Raw genomic sequence first — 20,049 nt, 5'->3', positions numbered from 1 at the left:
CACCAGTACTTGACAGCAGCTGGGATAAACATGGTGTAATTAAGGAAGTAAAATCAAAGGGAATTTTCCATTTAAGGATAAACTGCACTGGTTCTTGTAGGTTATCCGGGCTGTGTAACCGTGAAAGCCTTCGACAATATTATAAACTGCACTTCTCCAATGGGAATCCCCAGTTTTGTTTTCTTTAGTTCTCTTAACAGCCAGTACAGATTTAGCAGAGATTCAGACATGTCAATTTTCCCCTTCCCCCCCCCCACTGTGTCCCCTAGAATTCTATGGGGACTGCAGCAGGGGCACAAAACACAGCAAGGCATCATTTGTCACAAGACCTCAACACTTGGGGTTGACAACCTGGGTCTCCTTCCTCCATTGCTCCCTCCCCCTTCTCAGAGCACTGTACAGATGATGAAGCGGAAAAGCACTTTTCCTGTTTTAATTTTTAATAATCTCCTTGCAGGCTTTTGGGGTCAATGAAACTACTTGCACTGATTAAAACGATATTTAAGAGACAATATTTAAGAAAAAAAGGTTTTCCATAGTATTTTGAGGGGCGAGTTATAAAACGGAACAAAATAACTAGATTGAGTATTGTTTGTTTTATTTAAATATCCAGGTCTTCCTTAACTAGTGAAACATCTATCAGGACAGGCAGGGTGTTCTTGGACAAAGGGCACATACCATGGTCAGCCTGCAGAAGGCTAGTATAAGGAAGACTGGTAGGGTTGCCAGGTCCCTCTTTGCCACCAGCAGAAGATTTTGGGGGTGGAGCCTGAGGAGGGCGGGGTTTGTAGAGGGGACGGGCTTCAATGCCATAGGGTCCAATTGCCAAAGTGGCCATTTTCTCCAGGTGAACTGATCTCTATTGGCTGGAGATCAGTTGTAATAGCAGGAGATCTCCAGCTGTTACCTGAAGGTTGGCAACCCTAAAGACTGGGGAGGCAGCCTCTGCTGGTATCACTGTCATGGAAGCTAGAAGGGAGAAAGGCATATCCACTTCTCAGGTGCCTACTTGAACATATACTTAAAGCATACGTGGTTGTTTAACAACAGGTTTATCACCTTGCTCAAGCCCAAGCACATACACCCCAAACCAGTGCTCTGTATGTTCTCCGATGAACATGTCGAACATCGGGCTGAACAGATTTTACCCCTTACTTCTGAAACTCTAATCCTGACCCTTCCTTTAAGCCAAACAAATCGTTATTTATTTGGATCTCAAACCATCTTTGCCAAAACAATTTAACACCCCACTTTACCATTTTCCTTCTTTGTTCCACTTTCCAAGCTAAGCGGAGAAAATAGACACAATTAGATACACTGGGACTAAAATTGATTGCAGTCGGGGGTGGCACGGATTTAACAAGTTCACAGCAGATCACATAATAGCCCCGGAAGAAGGCTAAAGAAAAATAAAAGATTAGGAAACTTCCAAGAGATGCTTGCAGATATCAGATGAAACAGCTACTTACTACCGAAGGCATGAAAGAAGGAAGGTGGGGGGATACATCTGTGAACAAAGATTCAAGTTCTAGATTCCTGAATAATAATTACAGCCCAGAAACCAATAATTTGGAATTAAAAGGGGAAATTACAGGATTCTAGCGGGTGACACCAACTGAAGAAAAGACAGACTAAGAGCTAAGAAACAAACAGGAAGAAAAAGGCCTCTCTTGCACAGAGGCAGTAACCCTGCGTCCGGGAGAGGCTGCTTCAGACCACTGGACTAACTGGTAAAGGTAAAGGCACCCCTGTGCAAGTCTTTTTTTGTGTTGTCTGCCATTCCCTGCCATTTAATTTCTCTTCCCTTCCCCATGTTTTAATTGCTGTTTTTGTATGTGTATTTACCTTTATATTTTAGCTTGGTTTTAATGTTTTAATTATGAGTTTTCGTTTGGCTTTATTGGTTTTCAAGACATGTTTTTATTAGGTGGATTTTTAACCTGTTAGCCACCTTGGTGGCCCTGATGAGGGCGGAAACTAAAGTAACCTGTTCCTCTGAGGTTGACACAAACCTTCCTTTGAGGTTGTCTATCTGTAGGGTTGCCAACCTCTAGGTACTAGCTGGAGATCTCCTGCTATTACAAGTGATCTCCAGTCGATAGAGGTCAGTTCACCTGGAGAAAATGGCTGCTTTGGCAATTGGACTCTACAGCATTGAAGTCCCTCCCTTCCCCAAACCCCACCCTCATCAAGCTCTGCCCCAAAAACCTCCCACCGGTGGCGAAGAGCGACCTGGCAACCCCATCTATCTGGCAACCCCATTCACCTGACTTGCATTCAGAACACTGTTCCCAATGTTGTTCAATAAATGTTTGGATTGTTTCAAAGCTGTGCATATGTTGTTTTTGTGCTCTGGTAGATAAAGATCTTTGCCTAACTCTTGCTGACTATGACCTTCAGCGGTCTTCAGCATGGGGCTCGCACTGGGAGAGGCCTCTGCCGTCCACACGGTCGTGTTGCAGCAAAGGGAGGGACAGGCCCCTGGGCTTCAAGCTGCACAGATGACAAACTGTGCAAGCTATGCGTCAGGGAGGGGGGAGAGCAAGAGTTGCCGGGAAGAATAACAGGAGGTGGCAGTGATGAATCTACTAATTGCAGAGGAGGGATGGCTACATGGAAATGTATTTATGTATTGGGATATTTATATGCCACTTTTCTTCGCAATGGGGGAACCCAACTTAGTTTTTTTTCCGTTCTCCATTTTATCCTCACAACAACAACAACTCTATGAGGTAAGTTAGGCTGAGAGAGAGTGACTGGCCTGAGTCACACAGCAAGCTTCTGTAGCAAAGCAAGGACTGGAAACTGGGTCTTCCAGATCCTGGTTTGATACCCTAACCACTGTACTATGTTGGCTCTCTCTGAAGATGCAGAGCAAGATGGTTAGAATCTGGGGCAGCTATGCCTTGTCCAAAGAGGCAGTTCAGGGCATTTTTCTCTCACTCCTGTGAGAGGCCCTGGGTTTTTGTTAGGAGCTTCCTCTGCCAACTGAACAATAGACGTATTTGGATGCTAAAATTAGAGAGAAGAAGAAGAGTTGGTTTTTATATGCCAACTTTCTCTACCACTTAAGGAAGAATCAAACTGGCTTACATTCACCTTCCCTTCCCCTCCCCACAACAGACACCCTGTGAGGTAGGTGAGGCCGAGAGAGTGTGACTAGTCCAAGGTCACCCAGCTGGCTTTGTGGGTAGGAGTGGGGAAACAAATCCAGTTCACCAGATCACTGTCCGCCACTCAAGTGGAGGAGTGGGGAATCAAACCCGGTTCTCCAGATCAGAGTCCACCACTCCAAACCACCGCTCTTAACCACTACACCATGCTGGCACGCACATTGAAGGCTTGAGTAAGGAGGAAACTTAGGTGAAAGTGTGTGAAAAAGCTGGCTGGATCCAACCCCATGCTTCCTTCCCTATGTGTCCATCTCTCAAAAGGAAATGTTTGTAGAAGGGGGATGAAAACCCCATCTGTGGAGCTCACAGGAGTGCGGTAATAACGGGGTTCCTATTCATCATGCCACAGTCCTCCCTATGCTGGAAGGGGCTGTGTTTCCTATATTCCTTCCCTTGTTCAATTATGTGCGGGACTGATTCAGGCCTGTGAGAGTGTTGACATGCATTGGTTGGCTACTTCCACATACAGATGAAATGGGGGAGTTGACAGCATGCCAGTCTGAAATTGGTGGATGCTGAGCAATGTTGCTATGGGCTCCAGAGCAGTTGCTGTACTGTCAGCTACGTGAAGTGGAGTTTCTTTTTTTAATTTATTTTCTTTACTGAGAGCGCGCAGGAGTCCAACTAGCTGTACCAGGCTTAGCAATGTGACAGCATTCAAGGTTGAAGATTGAGTTTATGGATTCCCAACACTTTGTTTCTCAGAAAGGAAACTGCCACTCAGCCTACGGCAAGCAAAAGGCCGCTCCACGAGAAATTCTCAAATAGGTAAATCGGTTCTTTCAGAGTGTTTCTTCACTTTATTTAGGCAGCAAGCCTAAGAATGCTTTTCTGAGGCTAAGCCCAATTAAATAAAATGATACTTACTCCTGAGTGCACCTTTTTAGGCCTTTTATGCATCGGTAGTTTGCATCATGATCAACGCCAGGCTACTTCAGGGCTTCATTGGAATTATGCAATATTTTTCGGACCTTCAGTGCCCCCGTTTTCAGGATGTTGTTTTGCCATAAATTTAAAGTCTGCCTCGATCCCAAATCGAAAGCCAGTCCTGTGGGAGCCAGTGTGGTGTAGTGGTTAAGAGCGGTGGTTTGGAGCGGTGGAGTCTGATCTGGAGAACCGGGTTTGATTCCCCACTCCTCCACACGAAGCCAGCTGGGTGACCTTGAGCAAGTCACATTCTCTCAGCTTCACCTACCTCACAGGGTGTCTGTTGTGGGGAGGGGAAGGGAAGGTGATTGTACGCCGGTTTGAGTCTCCCTTAAGTGGTAGAGAAAGTCGGCATATAAAAACCAACTCTTCTTCTTCTGCTTCTGCTTCTTCGCATAGTTTTGCTTTGGGTTTGTCTCCCCACACCCATTCTCTGATTTCCCACCCTCCCCTCATATGCCTCCTCTGGTCAGTTTCACAGTGAGTGTGTTCAGACCACAAGAATTGAGCAGAGCTGGGCTGATCCCCCCTCCTCCATTCTCTTGGTCACTTTCAAAGCAAGTGTTTTCAGACCTTGGGGATCAAAGAGAGCTGGGCTGATCTCCCCCCCTCTGCTTGGTCAGTTTCACTGGGTGTACTTTCAGACCTCCTGGATTGTACAGAGCCAAGCTAATCCCCCCCATGGTTAGTTTCATAGGGAGAGTTTTCAGATCTTGGGGATAGTACAGAGCCAGGCTAATTCCCTCCCCCCCCAAATCCTCTTGGTCAGTTTCACCAAGTGTTCTCAGACCTCGGGGATCAAACAGAGCTGGGCTGATTTTCCACCCTCCCCTTATATGTGTCCTCTTATACACATGAAAGTCTTTTTTTTTTTTTGCCAGTGCTAGATTTCTGATGGAATGATGAAATGGAATTCAAGACATCACAATAAACTTCAATTAATACAAACTGTGGTCATTTAGTATTCTCAAACCTTAGTTGGAAGTCCCAATTTGGTGCCTTCCAAATTGTGGTACTATCTTTGAGGCAAACTACATGATACGTTTCATCACTCATTTATACCAGTTTGCCCATGTTCCCCACAGCCATACAGCGGTTGCTTGGAAACTGCTTCTAAAAAAGAGAGAGAGAGTATTACAGGTTCAGAATGGTGCAGTTTTCTCATGGGAGGAAACTACTTTGCTGATTATGCTGCTCCGTGTAGACACATATTTCATGTGGAGCAGCAAAATCAGCAAAATAACTGTCCCCAATGCAGTTGTTGTGTAAGAAAACTTGGGGGGGGGGATGCAGAAGCCCTTCCTCCCACCACAGCACCATTCTGAGCCCTTTTGGTGTCCCCTTTTTTCCAAAGCCATTCCCTGCAGCTGCTTTGAGAGTGTGGAGAACACGGGCAAACCAATGTAAACATGTGAAAAAATGTATTGTGCAGTTGGCCTCTTAGTTCGGACAACACAGCTAACTTGGGTTTAATAAAATCCCCAGTTACAAACTGTTGTTGACTGTGATGTCTACAACTGCTCAAGCTTCTCTTAAGGTGTCTGCGGAGAGGACTTTTCCACTGTAGTTCAAGTTCTTTAAGGAACTGTACATTTCCCTTTTAAGTATTTAGGAATTTGGCTCTTGAGGTACAGTGTTGCTTTTACTGAATTTTGTTTTGTATTTTATTTAGATTTTATCATCAGGTTTATCAGCCTTGTAAGCTACCTGGACAGAAAACGTATGGATGAATTATTAACAGACCAAGTTTCAGCTTCTGTGAAACTCCTAAATTGGAATGAACAAACATGAAACTGCAAAACATGGCTTTCAACAAGTTTGGGGAATAGCAAGCTCTTGCCAAAAAGCGATGTCCCTCTGTAGGTGTTAATTTACACTATTGATCTTGCTGTGTCTATTCATCACCAGCAGCTGCCAGCCCAGAGTGATTCATATCAAAGCATATTGGAGTGTGAATTTCCTCCACTGGATTCTGTATCCATAGGTGACTCACCTACCATTTTCTCTTGCTCTTTCAGCCTCATTTTTAAGACAAACGATTTTTAATTCTTTCTGTACTTCAAGGCTTGTCACCTAACACGCTGTTCAGTAAAATTCAAAGCCTTTCACTGGCCTGAGGAACCTTTCTATGATGGGTGTGGCTCTTTGAAGAGCCATTTCCATTTGAGGAGGTCCCCTGAAGCTGGAGGAAATGTTCGACCTCCAAGAAGCAAAGTGGTAGGATACAACCCAATGGGTACACCTACCTAACAGAGCCAGTGTGGTGTAGTGGTTAAGAGCAGTGGTTTGGAGCAGTGGAGACTGATCTGGAGAACCGGATTTGATTCCCCACTCCTCCACATGAGCGGCGGAGGCTAATCTGGTGAAATTGATTTGTTTCCCTGCTCCTACACACGAAGCCAGCTGGGTGACCAACTCCTCCTCCTCCTCCTCCTCCTCCTCTTCTTCTGTCACTTCATGTGTCTGATGGAATGGACTCTGGCCCACAAAAACATATGCCACTAAGATACCACAGAACTCATCATACTTTTAGCTGTTTTTTGGTGTGTGTGTATGTGTGTGTGGAAGTCTCAAGTCATTTCTGACTTATGATGACTGTGAATTAATGCCTTCCAAAACATCCTATCATTAACAGCCTTGCTCAAGTCCGGCAAAGTGAGGGCCATGGCTTCCTTGATTAAATCAATCCACCTCATGTTGGGTCTTCTTTTTTTCCTGCTACCTTCAGCTTTTCCTAGCATTATTTTTTTCCAGTGAGTCTTGTCTTCTCATAATGTGACCAAAGAATGACAGCCTCATTTCAGTCGTTTTAGCTTCTAGGGAGAGGTTATAGCAGAATATCTGCTGAAAATGGAGAGTTGTCATCTTCTTCACATCAGAAGACATAGGTGAGAGCAGTTAAAACTGACCTTAAACTGCAAGATGGTTAGGAAATAAATATTGGTGCTTAAGCCAACACCAAGGAAATATAAGACACTAGTCCATCTTCAAAGGGTAAAGTGGTATGTGGTAGCACAAAAGGATTAAAGTAACCCTTTCACTAATTATAAATTGCATCTATTTAAATGCATAGGATTATAATGAATATAATATAATCAAGTCATTATTTAATGTCTCCTATCAGGGGTTGTCAGGCTTTGGCATAAGATGTTTTCCAAAGCTCAAATATATACTATTTGGTCTTCTCCAAAGAAAGTTAAGTTAACAAAACCAGAATGCAGAATAAGAGACATTACATCCTCCTAACATGCCTGATATGATCAATAGAAATGACAGAAAGTCAACTACCACTTCATCTATCTGCTGTCTGGTAAAGATAAGGCTGTTACTTTATCTATAGTTTATTATTTAACGGCCACTTTGAAGATACGCCAAAAGTTATAATCAAGTTACACCTAAATTTGCATATAGGTGCTCTTTTTGCCCTGGAACTGGAGTGACAGGAAGCAGAAATTACCAACAAAAAAATACGAATGGCCAACAGACTTCCAGCAGTGCCAAATCAATAAACACACCCTGAGGAAGTCAAAGGGTGCACAGATTCCGGCGTCACCCATATTTTAGCAGAGGAGTCCTCTTCCTTCTGGCTCAGTAAATGAACCATATCAAAACAGAGGTTTAAAAAAAAACTAAACTGGGAAATAAATGAAAATGAAAGCTGGTGCATCAGAGGGGATAATTTGACCTATATTTCTAAATTAGCCAAAAAATGCAAATGTGACCTCTTAGCAGTTGCAGATAAAGGACATGTTGTCTCATGAAACAAATTTACCATTAATTACGTTTCACGGTGTTCAACAGTCATGTTCAACAGCATGTTAAAAATTAAGAGTCTGTTAATAGACAACAGTAAAAATATTAGCAAAATCATGGAAAGAGGGAAACTGAATTAAATCAAGTTTATCTAAAGAAATAAGCACAGATTTATAGACAGAAGAAGAAAAATAAGAAGAAGAAGAAGGACAAAGAGAAGAAGTTGGTTTTTCTATGCTGACTTTCTCTTCCTTTTAAGGAGAATCAAACCGGCTTACAATCTCCTTCCCTTCTTCTCTCCACAACAGACACCCTATGAGGTAGGTGGGGCTGAGAGAGCTCTACGAGAATTGTGACTAGCCCAAGGTCACTCAGATGGATTCTTGTGTAGGAGTGGGAAAACCAACCTGGTTCACCAGATTAGTCTGCCACTCATGTGGTGGAGTGGGGAATCAAACCTGGTTCTTCAGATGAAAGTCCACTGCTCTTAACCACTATACCACACTGGCTCTCATACATCTAGGGTTCAGTACAAGAAGGGCTACTGTGACGAAAAAGACTTCACACACACATTTTTTTGAGCAAGACCCTTTTTACATGTCTGGTTAGAGCACCTGTGGCTATGTACACTGGTCCAAGCACTGGAATGAAGCTGCACATAGGGCATTCTGTAGCATTTGGGTCTGGGGGCCAACTGCAGGTCTTCATTCCTTCAAAAGTTATCAGTGCCATGAAAGCTGACAGTAATACCCACACGATGGGCAGATGCACAAATAGTTACCAGTGAGTATGTGTCCAATGCATTGCTAAATGCCAGCCTCTTTGCACTGTGGCTAATACATCTTTGGACTTGCCCAGAGTCACATACACAGAATTTTTATAATCAATGAACATACCATATTGCTGGGAAGCCCTGGCGGGTTCAATGGATGCCTGTCAATTTTATTTAATAGTTCATTTGTTTATTTACGTTATTTATACCTTTCTCACAGGGACCCAAGGCTGATTGTACATTTGGTTTAAGAGGGATTTACAAATACATTCATGTTTCAAAAAAGGGACATTGTAGGACCACCACCTTAATTTAATGCTGTGTACAGAGTAAGCATGTTGTATACGGTTTGTGCTTGCCTGCAACCTAACTAATAGGTTCAACGCATCATCATAATCAGTTTTATTTATACGCTGCCCTCCCCCAGCGAACCGGGCTCAGGGTGGCTAAAAGCATTCCAAAATACATTGTAAGAACAATTAAAACCATCTGAAAACAACATAAAAGTGCTAGCATACCCTTGTCCCTTTATGCCTAGTTCTCTTGCTCTGCAGACTGAAGGTACAACAGTGATCAATGCTTAATGTAGATGGTTAATAAGAACTAGGTGACATGTCAAAATGAATGACACCCTGTTGACAGATTGGATGTGAAGGCAATGCCAACTTGCTGCTTTAAAATCTCCAACAACAAAGGAAATGGTAACTGCATGGATCACTAAATTGTAAATGACCATAAAATGTCAGGCTGGTACTGTGCTCCTCAGGTGGTATATATTTGTTTGGAATGTAACTGAAACTGTAAGTACCTTAATTCAACTCCTAATCAAAAGTAATTGGATTTTATAATTCCCTCGTTTCTGAAAAGGTAAAGCACTGAATTACATGCACCTTCCAGTTTGGGGAGACATGGTATTGAGTAGGCAAAATTTACCCTCACTTTAACTCTGTAATACTTTGACCTCTTACACCACACACTTCCCAACTGGACTAGCAACAGAGCAAAGTTCTGTTGTGTGCATATCCTGTAGGATTTTGGGGAGATGTATATTTCCTCTGTCACTGACAAACACACTCTTAGATGCTCCTGTTATTGTACAATAGTATGACTCCATAGCCATTTATGCAGGGTCAATTTTGATGCTCGCTCAAAGCTCTTTCTTTAAATGCAACCTTTAAAATGCCTATTCACGGTCCTGACAATGCAATAGAAGAAATTCCACCCCCCACCCCCACGCACCTGCTCCTTCGTTCCTTCCATTAGCAATAGTCGTTTGCATAGCTAAGCCGTGGCTGTGTGATTTTGCATGCTTCCTTCAGGGGATTTTTCGAGGTGGGGGCAGAGCAAATAAAAAAAGGTCGCATTAAAGTTGCTCTTAAGAAATGCGAAGCAGGTGTGCGCAGGCTTTGCAGGCACTTCCTGAAGGATGGTTCAGTGTGAAAATTTCAGAAAAATATGCTGGGCACTTCAGCCTGGAAAGCGCTGCTAATTACCAAGCATAAATGGCCCATGAGTGCCCTATGAGAAGTGAGAGAGAGAATACATCCAAAAAAGCCCCTGTGAAGTATATTAATACAGAACTGCCTTTTTGAATCTGTTACTGCCTTTCTAACTTCCCTTGGCTCTGTCTCTGCTGGTACTGCGGCTGGCTCAGGTTGATCACATCTTTCTTTAGGAAAGAAATTCCACAGTGAGGACTTACTTTACTAACTAATTAACCTGTACTTTCATAGCTTCATGAATATGTAACCGATTTTCATCAAGCTGGTTATGGCAAGTCCCTAGGAACATTTGTGAATTTTGGACCATATAACCTGTCAGAAGGACAAAGCTAAGGTATATTTCAGTGCACATAGAAATCAATAACAAACTTCTGAATTTTCAAAATACAGGGGAAATGTTTACAATTTCTGTAACCTCAACCATTTTACATTTGATTTTTTTCCCTCTCTGAAATGTAGCCAGATTGGTATTTTCTTTCCTGACATTTCGCCAGCAGCTGTGGCAGGCATCTTCAGAGGAGTAACACTGAAGGACAGTGTCTCGCAGTGTCAAAGTGTGTTGGAAGAGTAATATATACAGTCTTGGCCAACCTGAGAAATCAGCAGTGGCTGAACATGGACCAACTATTTTGTCAGATTGCACAGAGAAGCCATTGAAATTCATAAACATCAGCACAACTTTAACAGAAAGGAAGAGAGTTTAAGAATGAATAAGGCTTGGCTTCCTGTCCTGAAAAACTCCAGACTACAGTCCACAATAGCCATGCAGATTAGCTTTGGATTGCACACATTATCAGATCACTTCAGGATACAATGGTTCCATATTACCGTAACATACCACACCCTCATTAGCACATTACCTTGATACTTACAGGACAATGATTAGCACATTACCTTTGATACTTTTGCAGGACAATGACTCAGCTCAAACTCAACCCCCTTCTGACTATATATATTACTCTTCCAACACACTTTGACACTGAGAGACACTCCTCTGAAGATGCCTGCCACAGCTGCTGGTGAAACGTCAGGAAAGAAAATACCAAGACCACGGTCACATAGCCCGGATAACCTACAAGAACTGATTTCATTAAATGTTTATATGTCTGCTTCTAAATCTGCAAAATCAAGAACTTGCATTTGCAACTGTCTATGAAACTTTCAGTGTGTTCAGTAACTTTAGCCTGAAATCTCCTAAGCTCTGTTTGGTCAGAGAATGCTTGTAAGTGCGTGTGGTAAGTGCATGTGTGTAAAAAGCAGAAGTCTAGGCCAAAGATGAGGGCCATCCACCCCACTCTGGCCCTCAAACAGACTGTGCTGTGGCATCCTGACACATGTGATATATAGTCATGATGCATACCTATTCTCTCCAGGATCAGAGGAGCATGCCTATTATATTAGGTGCTGTGGAACACAGGCAGGATGCTGGTTCAGTCATCTTGTTTGTGGGCTTCCTAGAGGAACTTGGTTGGCCACTGTGTGAACAGACGGCTGCACTTGATGGACCTTGGTCTGATCCAGCATGGCTTTTGTTATGTTCTTATGCTTGATATCCCTGCAGTCGGCCTCTTCCTTCACTCCTGCCAATTGATGTTATGAGATAAGGGGAAGTGACTCTGACAGTTAGAGCTAATGAGCCTGGCAGAGATCCACAAAGATGTCAACAAGCATCAAGCGGGAACTGGGTGCACCCGCCTTTTGAAAAGCAAGGAGGAAGGGCAAAAGAGGCAAGGAAAGAGCAGACAAGGGTCATCAGCCCTACAAAGGAGAAAGACTGGGCCTTGTAGGGGCAGAGCTCTACCTTCCATCATCTTCAACTGAGCTCTCCTGTATGGACAGTCTTTGGTACCTTCCACCAGGTCTGGCCAACCTGACTTTGGGGCGAGTGTGTGAAGTGCATGAATGTAATTAATACAGGGGGAAAAACTGTAATTAAAGCTTTATTTCATTTAAAGGATCCTTGCCTGGGCTCCTCTGTCTCCTTACTGCCGGATCTGTAACCCACAGCCCAGGGCCCTTCCTTAAGCATAATGAGCCAAAGGGCCACAGGTACGATTTTGTACCTGACAGGTGTGTGGCAGTGGCCCCAGCCCTGTCCAGGGCAAGTTAGATCCAGCAGCCCGTTCTCCAAGCAGGGTGGGCATGACCCTGCTCTTCCACCCTTCCCCCTTGCAGCAGGGGCCAGGGCCCTTTTACAGGGCCGTTTTTGCTTCTCAGTCTCCCCCGTTAGCAATTCACACCAAGAACTTGAACACTTATATAGGTGGACATTGACTCTGAGCAGTCTTTTCCCCTGTTTGCAAACACTTGCTTGCCTCTTGTCTTCCTAAGCTATTAATACCTTCATTTCATTCACTGTTTAATTTGATTCCACATTAAAAGGGGCTAATCAGAAGGTGAAAGCAAAAAACAAAAGAGAGTTTGGGGTAATTATCATCTCTTGATGTGCTCTTTATACACTTTTTAAAAGTGTTGTTATTATGGCAGGTTTACAGAAGCAACCCAAGATACTCAGCAAGGGGCTATTGCTAGGATTCCCAGGCTGCAGAAACAACAGTTGTTGATGCTGGATAATAGCTTGTAGGCAATAGCTTCTGAAACAAAATGTGTGAACAAGCCCTAACAGGTACTGGAGACTTGTCAGACTTGTGCTGTGATATAAAAGTACACCTCACTAGGCTATTTACAACACAAAATAAAAAGTGTTTCCGCTGAAGTGTCACCCTACAGCTCAAACAACATCCACAGCAAAAGCTGTTTTAAGTCTAAGGAAGCTACAAACAAACATCTGCATCAGATGCTTTTCACATCCACAGATCTCTTTATTTACTCTGACATTATTGGGTACCCATGATCCGAATAGGTCACCATGAAAAAAGCAAACTTGAAAAAGATGAGATTTTTTTTGCAACAACAACAAAAAGGTTTGACCATATGAACCTGCCTTCTACTGACTGAGACCATGGGTCTATCAAAGTCAGCACTGTCCACTCACACTGACTACATAATTAAAAACTAATCCTTATTTCATGATGAACAACCTTTGGACTATAATGTCCCTTAAATAGAAAACTATATTTAGATAACTTTTTCCTCAAAAAGCATTTTATTTTTTTAAAAATCCGATTGAAATTTTAAAAATCCGATTGAATTTTTAAAAATCTGACTTTTAATTTTTTTTAAATCATTGATTTTTATCCACCTGATGGTATACACTTGATTTTTCTTTATATATATGTTGAGTAATCCTCAAGTTACATTCAGCATATGTACAGCTGGAAATGCAATTCAAGCCCTACATTTATCCAGGTACAGGTCCTCAGTTTCATTTGGAAAGGTGTGCTGGCTCTTTTTTACAAAGAGATGTATATGCAGGATGCATGTGTGTTCACGGCTACTGTTACAGTTACCACAAGTTGACTATTAAATATCATTACAGCAAGGAGCCAATCCCAAGTGGTGGGACGTTTCCACTATCAAGATGGACACCAGTTTGTTCCCGCAGCGATTCAGATTTACACATCGAAAGTTTCTAACCATTTACTCTATGGGGTCCCCATTTGGATCCAAGCTCTCACCTTGGATGCTGACCGCAGTTTGATCTTCTTTTTGCGATGAATAATGGGTTTGCCCAATATGATTAATCTCTACACTCTGTCCACAAGAGCTTGGATTGCCACCGCTGTAGCTTCATATCCACTTCCGATCGGACCCATTCACCTTATTGTACGACATGCTAAGAGATCCCTATGTCTCCCTATGGTACCAGCACATTCGACTGAAAACTAATTCCTTAGGAATTAGTTTTGACTCTCTAAATAATTGTGGTGAGTCTCAAATTCTCTTTACCATCCGGCAAAGAATTAGGGACATTGAGGAACAGATTATAAATGCAGGCTCCAATATGACATGTTCCCCCTGTTTTCATGGATTGTCGACCTATATCCCCGGAGGAGCTCCTTACATTCAAAACATCACCAATCCCCTCCATTGGCGGGCTTTTATGCTCGCCAGACTGAATGTCTTCCCCTCAGCAGTTCTCTCCAGGAGATTCCATAATATCCCGTTTAGAGATAGACTATGCAAATTCTGTCTTCTCGAACCTGATTACATAACTCATATTTTACTGCTCTGCCCCTTTTTCCTAGCCTAAGAAATCGTTTCATAGACCCAATTATTATGAATTTTCCTGGCCCAGCGAAGAGGACTACCTAACTCTTATTAGCTGATGAGTGCCCCAACTCGACTGAAGCAGTCGCCAAATATTTGGCAAAAATTTAACTATGGATCTTTGTATTGACAAGTAATAGCTTTGCCAATTGTATGTGTTACTATAATGTTTGCAATGAATTTTACTACTATATTATACTGAACTTGATAAGTACTGTATTACCCTAATCTGCTTCTTTTATGCCAATAAAGGTTTTGATATTGATATTGATATTGAAATATCAGAATTCAGATCTCAGTTATTTCGCAGTTGTTTTAACCAAACTAAAAGGTAATAATAACAGTAATTCATAGAAATCCACTGTTCATATCCTTTTTCAATTGCATGAATATTAGTGGAAATGATACTGAACAATGCATAGGTCTCAGTCCAAATATGTCTGTGTGCAGCAGAAGGCTGCTCATCTGCTCCTCCAGTGTTCCCCTTTCTCAGACAACAGATGATGAGTGCTGAACGCTGTCAGTTCAAAACCAAATCATCACGAAACAAGGACATTTGTGAACACGATAGACTGAGACCAAACAATTTTCTTCTGATGACAAACTAACAGATTCTGGCTTTTCTGGCTTTTCAAATAAAAATGCTCTTCTGATTCCTCCAGGAAATCACACCATCTGAAGAATACAAATTACTAAAATGTTAAAATGGCACGAGCTGAGTGGAATCAACACCATTAGATAGTCCTATCTTCAAGTGGTGAGGAAGTTTTATGTGCTTGTTTTCCTTTGGATGAGGGCCCCCGGAAGACTTCCTCCTGTTATAGCTCTTTATTTACAAATTTATATGTCAAGCATGGATGAGCAGACAGGCTACCTTTAAAAGGCAGATACCACCAGCCTCTAAACAATTTCCCCCAAAGCAAACAGTATCTGCTTGGAACCTTCGGCCACAAAAACTTGGAAGGCCAGCCACAAAACTAGGGTCTGTTTCTCCTTGTGGTACATTTTGCAAATCTCTAAATTGTTTTCTCTAATCCCAATTAGAGCCAGCATGGTATAGTGGTTAAGAGTGGTGGACTCTAATTGGGAGAACCAGGTTTGATTCCCCACTCCTCCACATGAAGCCTGCTAGGCGACCTGGGGCCAGTCACAGTTCTCTCAGAACTTTCTCAGCCCACACGGAGGCAGGCAATGGCAAACCACCTCCAAACATCTCTTGCTTTGAAAACCCTAGGGGGTTGCCATAAGTCAGCTGTGACTTGAAGGCACTTTTTACCACCATTCCCAATTTGAGCACATTGGGATTGTCTGAGTTCTTTCAATAATATGTTTTATTGTGGACTATCATCTGATTACCATGAACCACTGCCAAGTAATTAGCTCAAAGACAAGATGACCATCTCTTGACTCCACCAGGGAGGATGTGATTTGCCTCATGAATGCGTTCAACAGTTGAGTTGATCATGTTCACATGTGTCAATCAAATGTGAACTGATCACCCAGCATGTCTGTTTCGTGCTGAACAGGCTCCAAAAACCAGCTGAAAGCATCTGCATTGGGGTTTTGCAAAACTAAGCACATGCAAAGTCGCTGCTAGTTCAATCCAACCAGCCGCCATTAGTATCACTAACGACTTGTTTAGACAAGTACTGAAGGGTAGCATTTTATTAAAAGATGGCATTTTGTTATGATTTATATAACTTGTTTATATAACTTGTGGTTAATCTAATTGTTGATTTAAACCAGTGATTCCCAAACTGAACAGTACCACCCCTAGGGGGCAGTGGGATTACCTAGGGGGCACTAAGAGGCAAGGGGGCAGCATGGGGATGCTAGAGGTGGGCCTCTTCAACTGTGTTGTTGGATAGGGTAGGGGGTGCTGGGGTTGAGTTTGTGGAACGGTGGGGTGGACCGAAAAGTTTGGGAACCACTGATTTAAACAATTGCCTGCTGAGCGGAGCAGTTATGCAGCAAGGACAGGGAGTAGTAGAATTCAATTGATTGGTAAGAGAAAAGCACATGCAAAAAGCCAACTGCGTTGTACTACATGGTTAGGAAGGAACACGGTGAAGCAACCTGCCAAACAGCCATGAATGGGTCAATGAACAGATCATCCAAACTTCAGCTCCCTGCTCCCAACCAGCAAACAGGACGCCTGGTGAACTGGAGGGTGTTCCAGCATCCCTAGACTCAACATGTAGCATGTGTGACATTATCTTACCAAAAATGCCATTTTCATGAAAGGGGCCTATAATTCATGCTGTCTGACAGAATTGTGCTCCCTTGGTCATTTTCCTATCTTTTTGGTTGGCTTACTGAGAATAAACCAAACATCGTGTTAAAGGAAGTAGCCAGTGGAGAAACCATAGAAACCTTTCCACATTTAGACTGTGTTGCGTTTGGAGAGGCTCAAACGGCCTTCTTGAATTTGCCTGACTCATTACAACAACGTCAGAGAACTCCTTTCCTAGCCTAGAGTTACCTGTCGGTATGAGCTTTTTGTATCCGCAAAGGCAAATCAGAAAAATCTGTATGCTATCCCTCACCCACTCACCAGGTTTAAGCACCTATACAAACAGACACTTGACACTTTGCTGGGAATATTTTGTTGATCTGAACCACCATCTGTTCTGCCTGGATGGTAGATTTGGATGTAGCTACCAGATATATCTGTCCAAATGGTAACGGCACAAGAACACCAAATAAAAGCACAAAAGCTTCCATCTATGAAAAATGATGTGCCTCAAAGCAGGCTGGGATACCAGCTGAGCTGCCAATGAAAAACCATTGTGCTGATACCAGGGAGTAAAATACCGACCCCATCTAACCACATGTAGTGGAGCTGTCTGCATTCAGACAATTGTGCTAACTATATTCAATTTAATTAAACGATGGACCCATGTAATGTGTGAACTGAGGCAGAGAGTATGGCTGAGATGAGCAAGTCACAGCTCTCTTAGAGCTCTCTCAGCCCCACCAACCTCAAAGGACGTCTGTTGTGGGGAGGAGAAGGTGATTGTAAGCCGGTTTGATTCTCCCTTAAGTGGCAGAGGAAGTCGGCATATAAAAACCAACTCTTCTTCTTCTTTTCATTCACAGAAAAGCTGGCTGGATTCAACATATTGAAAAGCTTCACGTTCATTAAAAAACATCTCGAATAGTGTAAGCTCTTGGCCTGGCATACCTTGTGAAAACGAACAATTGATCTGATAAAATAATTCATTTTTTATTAGCAATACCTTCATGTCTTATGGCCCAAAGATACAACGTTCATTTTTCTCTCCCCTCCTTCACTCCCCACCCACACACATTCAGACAACTCTATTTTTCTTCTGTGGAAACAGTGCAAACTTCCAGGAAGTACCCTGTGTCATAAAGAGCAACATCCCATTATTCAAGAGAAAAACAGTCCTTAGATCGCTCGCCTTATAAAGTTGTCCCCAGGGACAATGCTGTAAAGAAAAGACAGATTTTTCTTCTGGAACATAACAGATTATTAGACTTTTCTGGCTTAATAAAACACACGAAAAGTCTGCAGGGCTGAAAACTGCAGTATTTTATTTGTACAACCCAGCTATAGTTAACAGGCCTACTGTGTAAAAGCAGGGTCTCCTTATCCTCGTTGGCTTTTTTGGTCTCGCTTGAGCTATAGAGCTGACATAGTTGTGTCTCATTGGAAATAGTTGTGTTAAAACACTTCAGTGGAAATAAGGGTTTGTGCCCAGATCACCTACTTGCCTAGGTCCTTTAACTGGAGATGCCGAGGATTGAACCTGGGACCTTCTGCATGCCAAGCAGATGCTCTACCACTGAGCCACGGCCCCTCCCCAGCAACACAGAGCTCTTCAGCCACTCTTGGCACAGCAAACAGTTCCTGAGCCACCTTCCCCTCATGGACTAGCAAGTTTTGATAACTGGGAGATGATTTCCACCACCCACAAAAGGCCTTGCGTACATTTTTGAAGATGGCATTAAGCCAACTCATTCAGAGGAAATCGTAACATGAAACATAAATAACAAGTTCTCACCTTCCAAGTCTTCTTTTTCAAAATGGGTTTTGAGAATGGAGCGTGTTCCACCCCTGTCCACTACCGCCTCTTCATCATTTCTCTATAAAATAAAACCATTTGAACATGTAAGGCTTTCGCTATGCTGTCATCAGTCACCAAACCTGAACAATGTCAGGTGCAAATTATTTTTACCAGTCTGATCTTCTATCGGAAACCAAGAGGGATATAATTACTATTAATGCTTTCATGTTATGCACTGTACCATCGCTAAAAGCTGGCTTGCACCAAAATAACCTGCAGCTCAATCACATTCAGAGAAAGCCCACATTTCTAGGAATTGGCAAGAGTATGGAAAATAATATAAAGGGTATTGTACTATGAAACTGACACTAGTAAAATACGGAATGGGTACATTTTAGTACTTCCAAAAAATCTTTGGTAACATTCAGCTCAAACGAATGGATACAGAAACTTTTAGGTCACCATACAGAGTTAAGGTAAATATGTAGCAGTTGTTGTTTTGTAGGGTTTACATCTTCCACACCTTAACGTGGCACTTAGTCAAGGATCCTGTGTCTGAATTTATTTATATTAACTTTGAATCCTGCCTAAAATGTCCATGGGGGAAAGGGGGAGTAACTTTTGTTGATTCCCCCCTTCCACAACAGACCTTAATCTGCCCCCAAGATATTCCTTTGGATCCCCAAAACAGCTTTTCAGCAGGATTTGGAGCTGCAGTGGGAGTGCAGAAGTTGCACTCTGTGGACATAAATCCCTTTCATCTGTGGAATTTTGAGGTAGAATCTAAGCCATTATATTGCAGCATTTTGGGAATGAGAAATATGTTAGCACACACAAAAAATCAAGTAATGCAACTTAGATGAGAAAGGTCACCTCAGCAGGGGGTGAACAGACATGGGAAAGCAGCAGTGGTATGATAAATGCTTCCCCTCACCTTGTGTCTCTCTACCCCAAATTGCCCACTCCCCAAAAGGGTCTTCTGACACAAACAGCATCAAAAGTCACTGTAATGCAGATATTGAGGTTGTGGTGATGGTGATGCTCCTAGCACTGATCAATGGAGGGGTCCAAATGCCACAGAGAAATGAGACAAGCAGGAGACCCACCACCTCATTTTGTCTGTACTAGTCATATTCTTGAAAGGCTGGGCAAGGAGACGGGTCAAAGAATCCTGGATCTAGAAAAACTGATGCAAGAGAACTTGAGAAAACAGCAAGTCAACTGAAGTAGGGGATCTTAGGAAGCAAGGGTTGGGACTTGGGGGGGGGGGGCTGAATACAAACAACCAATTTGTTCACTTCTGCCATACATGCTAAAGAACTGCAATACAGATGATTATGGCTGATCTTGAAGTATATATTGGTTGACAGCGCATCATCTCCATCCTTTCTGTCCCCCCACCCCAGCTAGGCCCTGGCTAGGTTCCCCCAACCTGCACAGCAACCACCTGCCTGGCCAATGCAGCAGCAGCAGCTATAGCTCTCCCCTACTTTCCCCCATAAGCCCCAAGGCAAAGTAAGTGTGCACAGTCTGCACAAATGAAGGGAAGACTGAATTCCCCTCCCCGGAATGGATTTACCCCCCCCCCGGAATGGATTTAACCCCCCCCCCATTTTTTGTCTTCTTTCTCTCTCTCTCTCTTTTTTTTTTTTGCAAAGTTGGAGGGTCCCTTAGGTTCATAATAAATTATCCTTATCTGTACCTGGCCCCATTCTCTGCAT

General features: G+C 42.8%; 1 protein-coding gene across 7 annotated transcripts in view; it reads right to left on the bottom strand.

Moving 5' to 3' along the window:
* SLC4A10 (solute carrier family 4 member 10) overlaps positions 1-20,049 on the bottom strand; it is a 204,729-nt gene that overhangs the window by 101,387 nt on the left and 83,293 nt on the right. For all 7 annotated transcript variants that reach the window (XM_056861658.1, XM_056861656.1, XM_056861662.1 and 4 more), the window contains exon 2: positions 18,326-18,407. In XM_056861658.1, the coding sequence (XP_056717636.1) occupies positions 18,326-18,407 (82 nt within the window). The remainder of the gene's footprint in view (positions 1-18,325; positions 18,408-20,049) is intronic.

Source organism: Euleptes europaea, chromosome 15, assembly GCF_029931775.1.
Source record: "Euleptes europaea isolate rEulEur1 chromosome 15, rEulEur1.hap1, whole genome shotgun sequence".
Lineage (NCBI taxonomy): Eukaryota > Metazoa > Chordata > Lepidosauria > Squamata > Sphaerodactylidae > Euleptes > Euleptes europaea.
The sequence above is the reverse complement of the archived record's forward strand: the minus strand, read 5'-3'. Positions and strand labels throughout refer to the sequence as shown.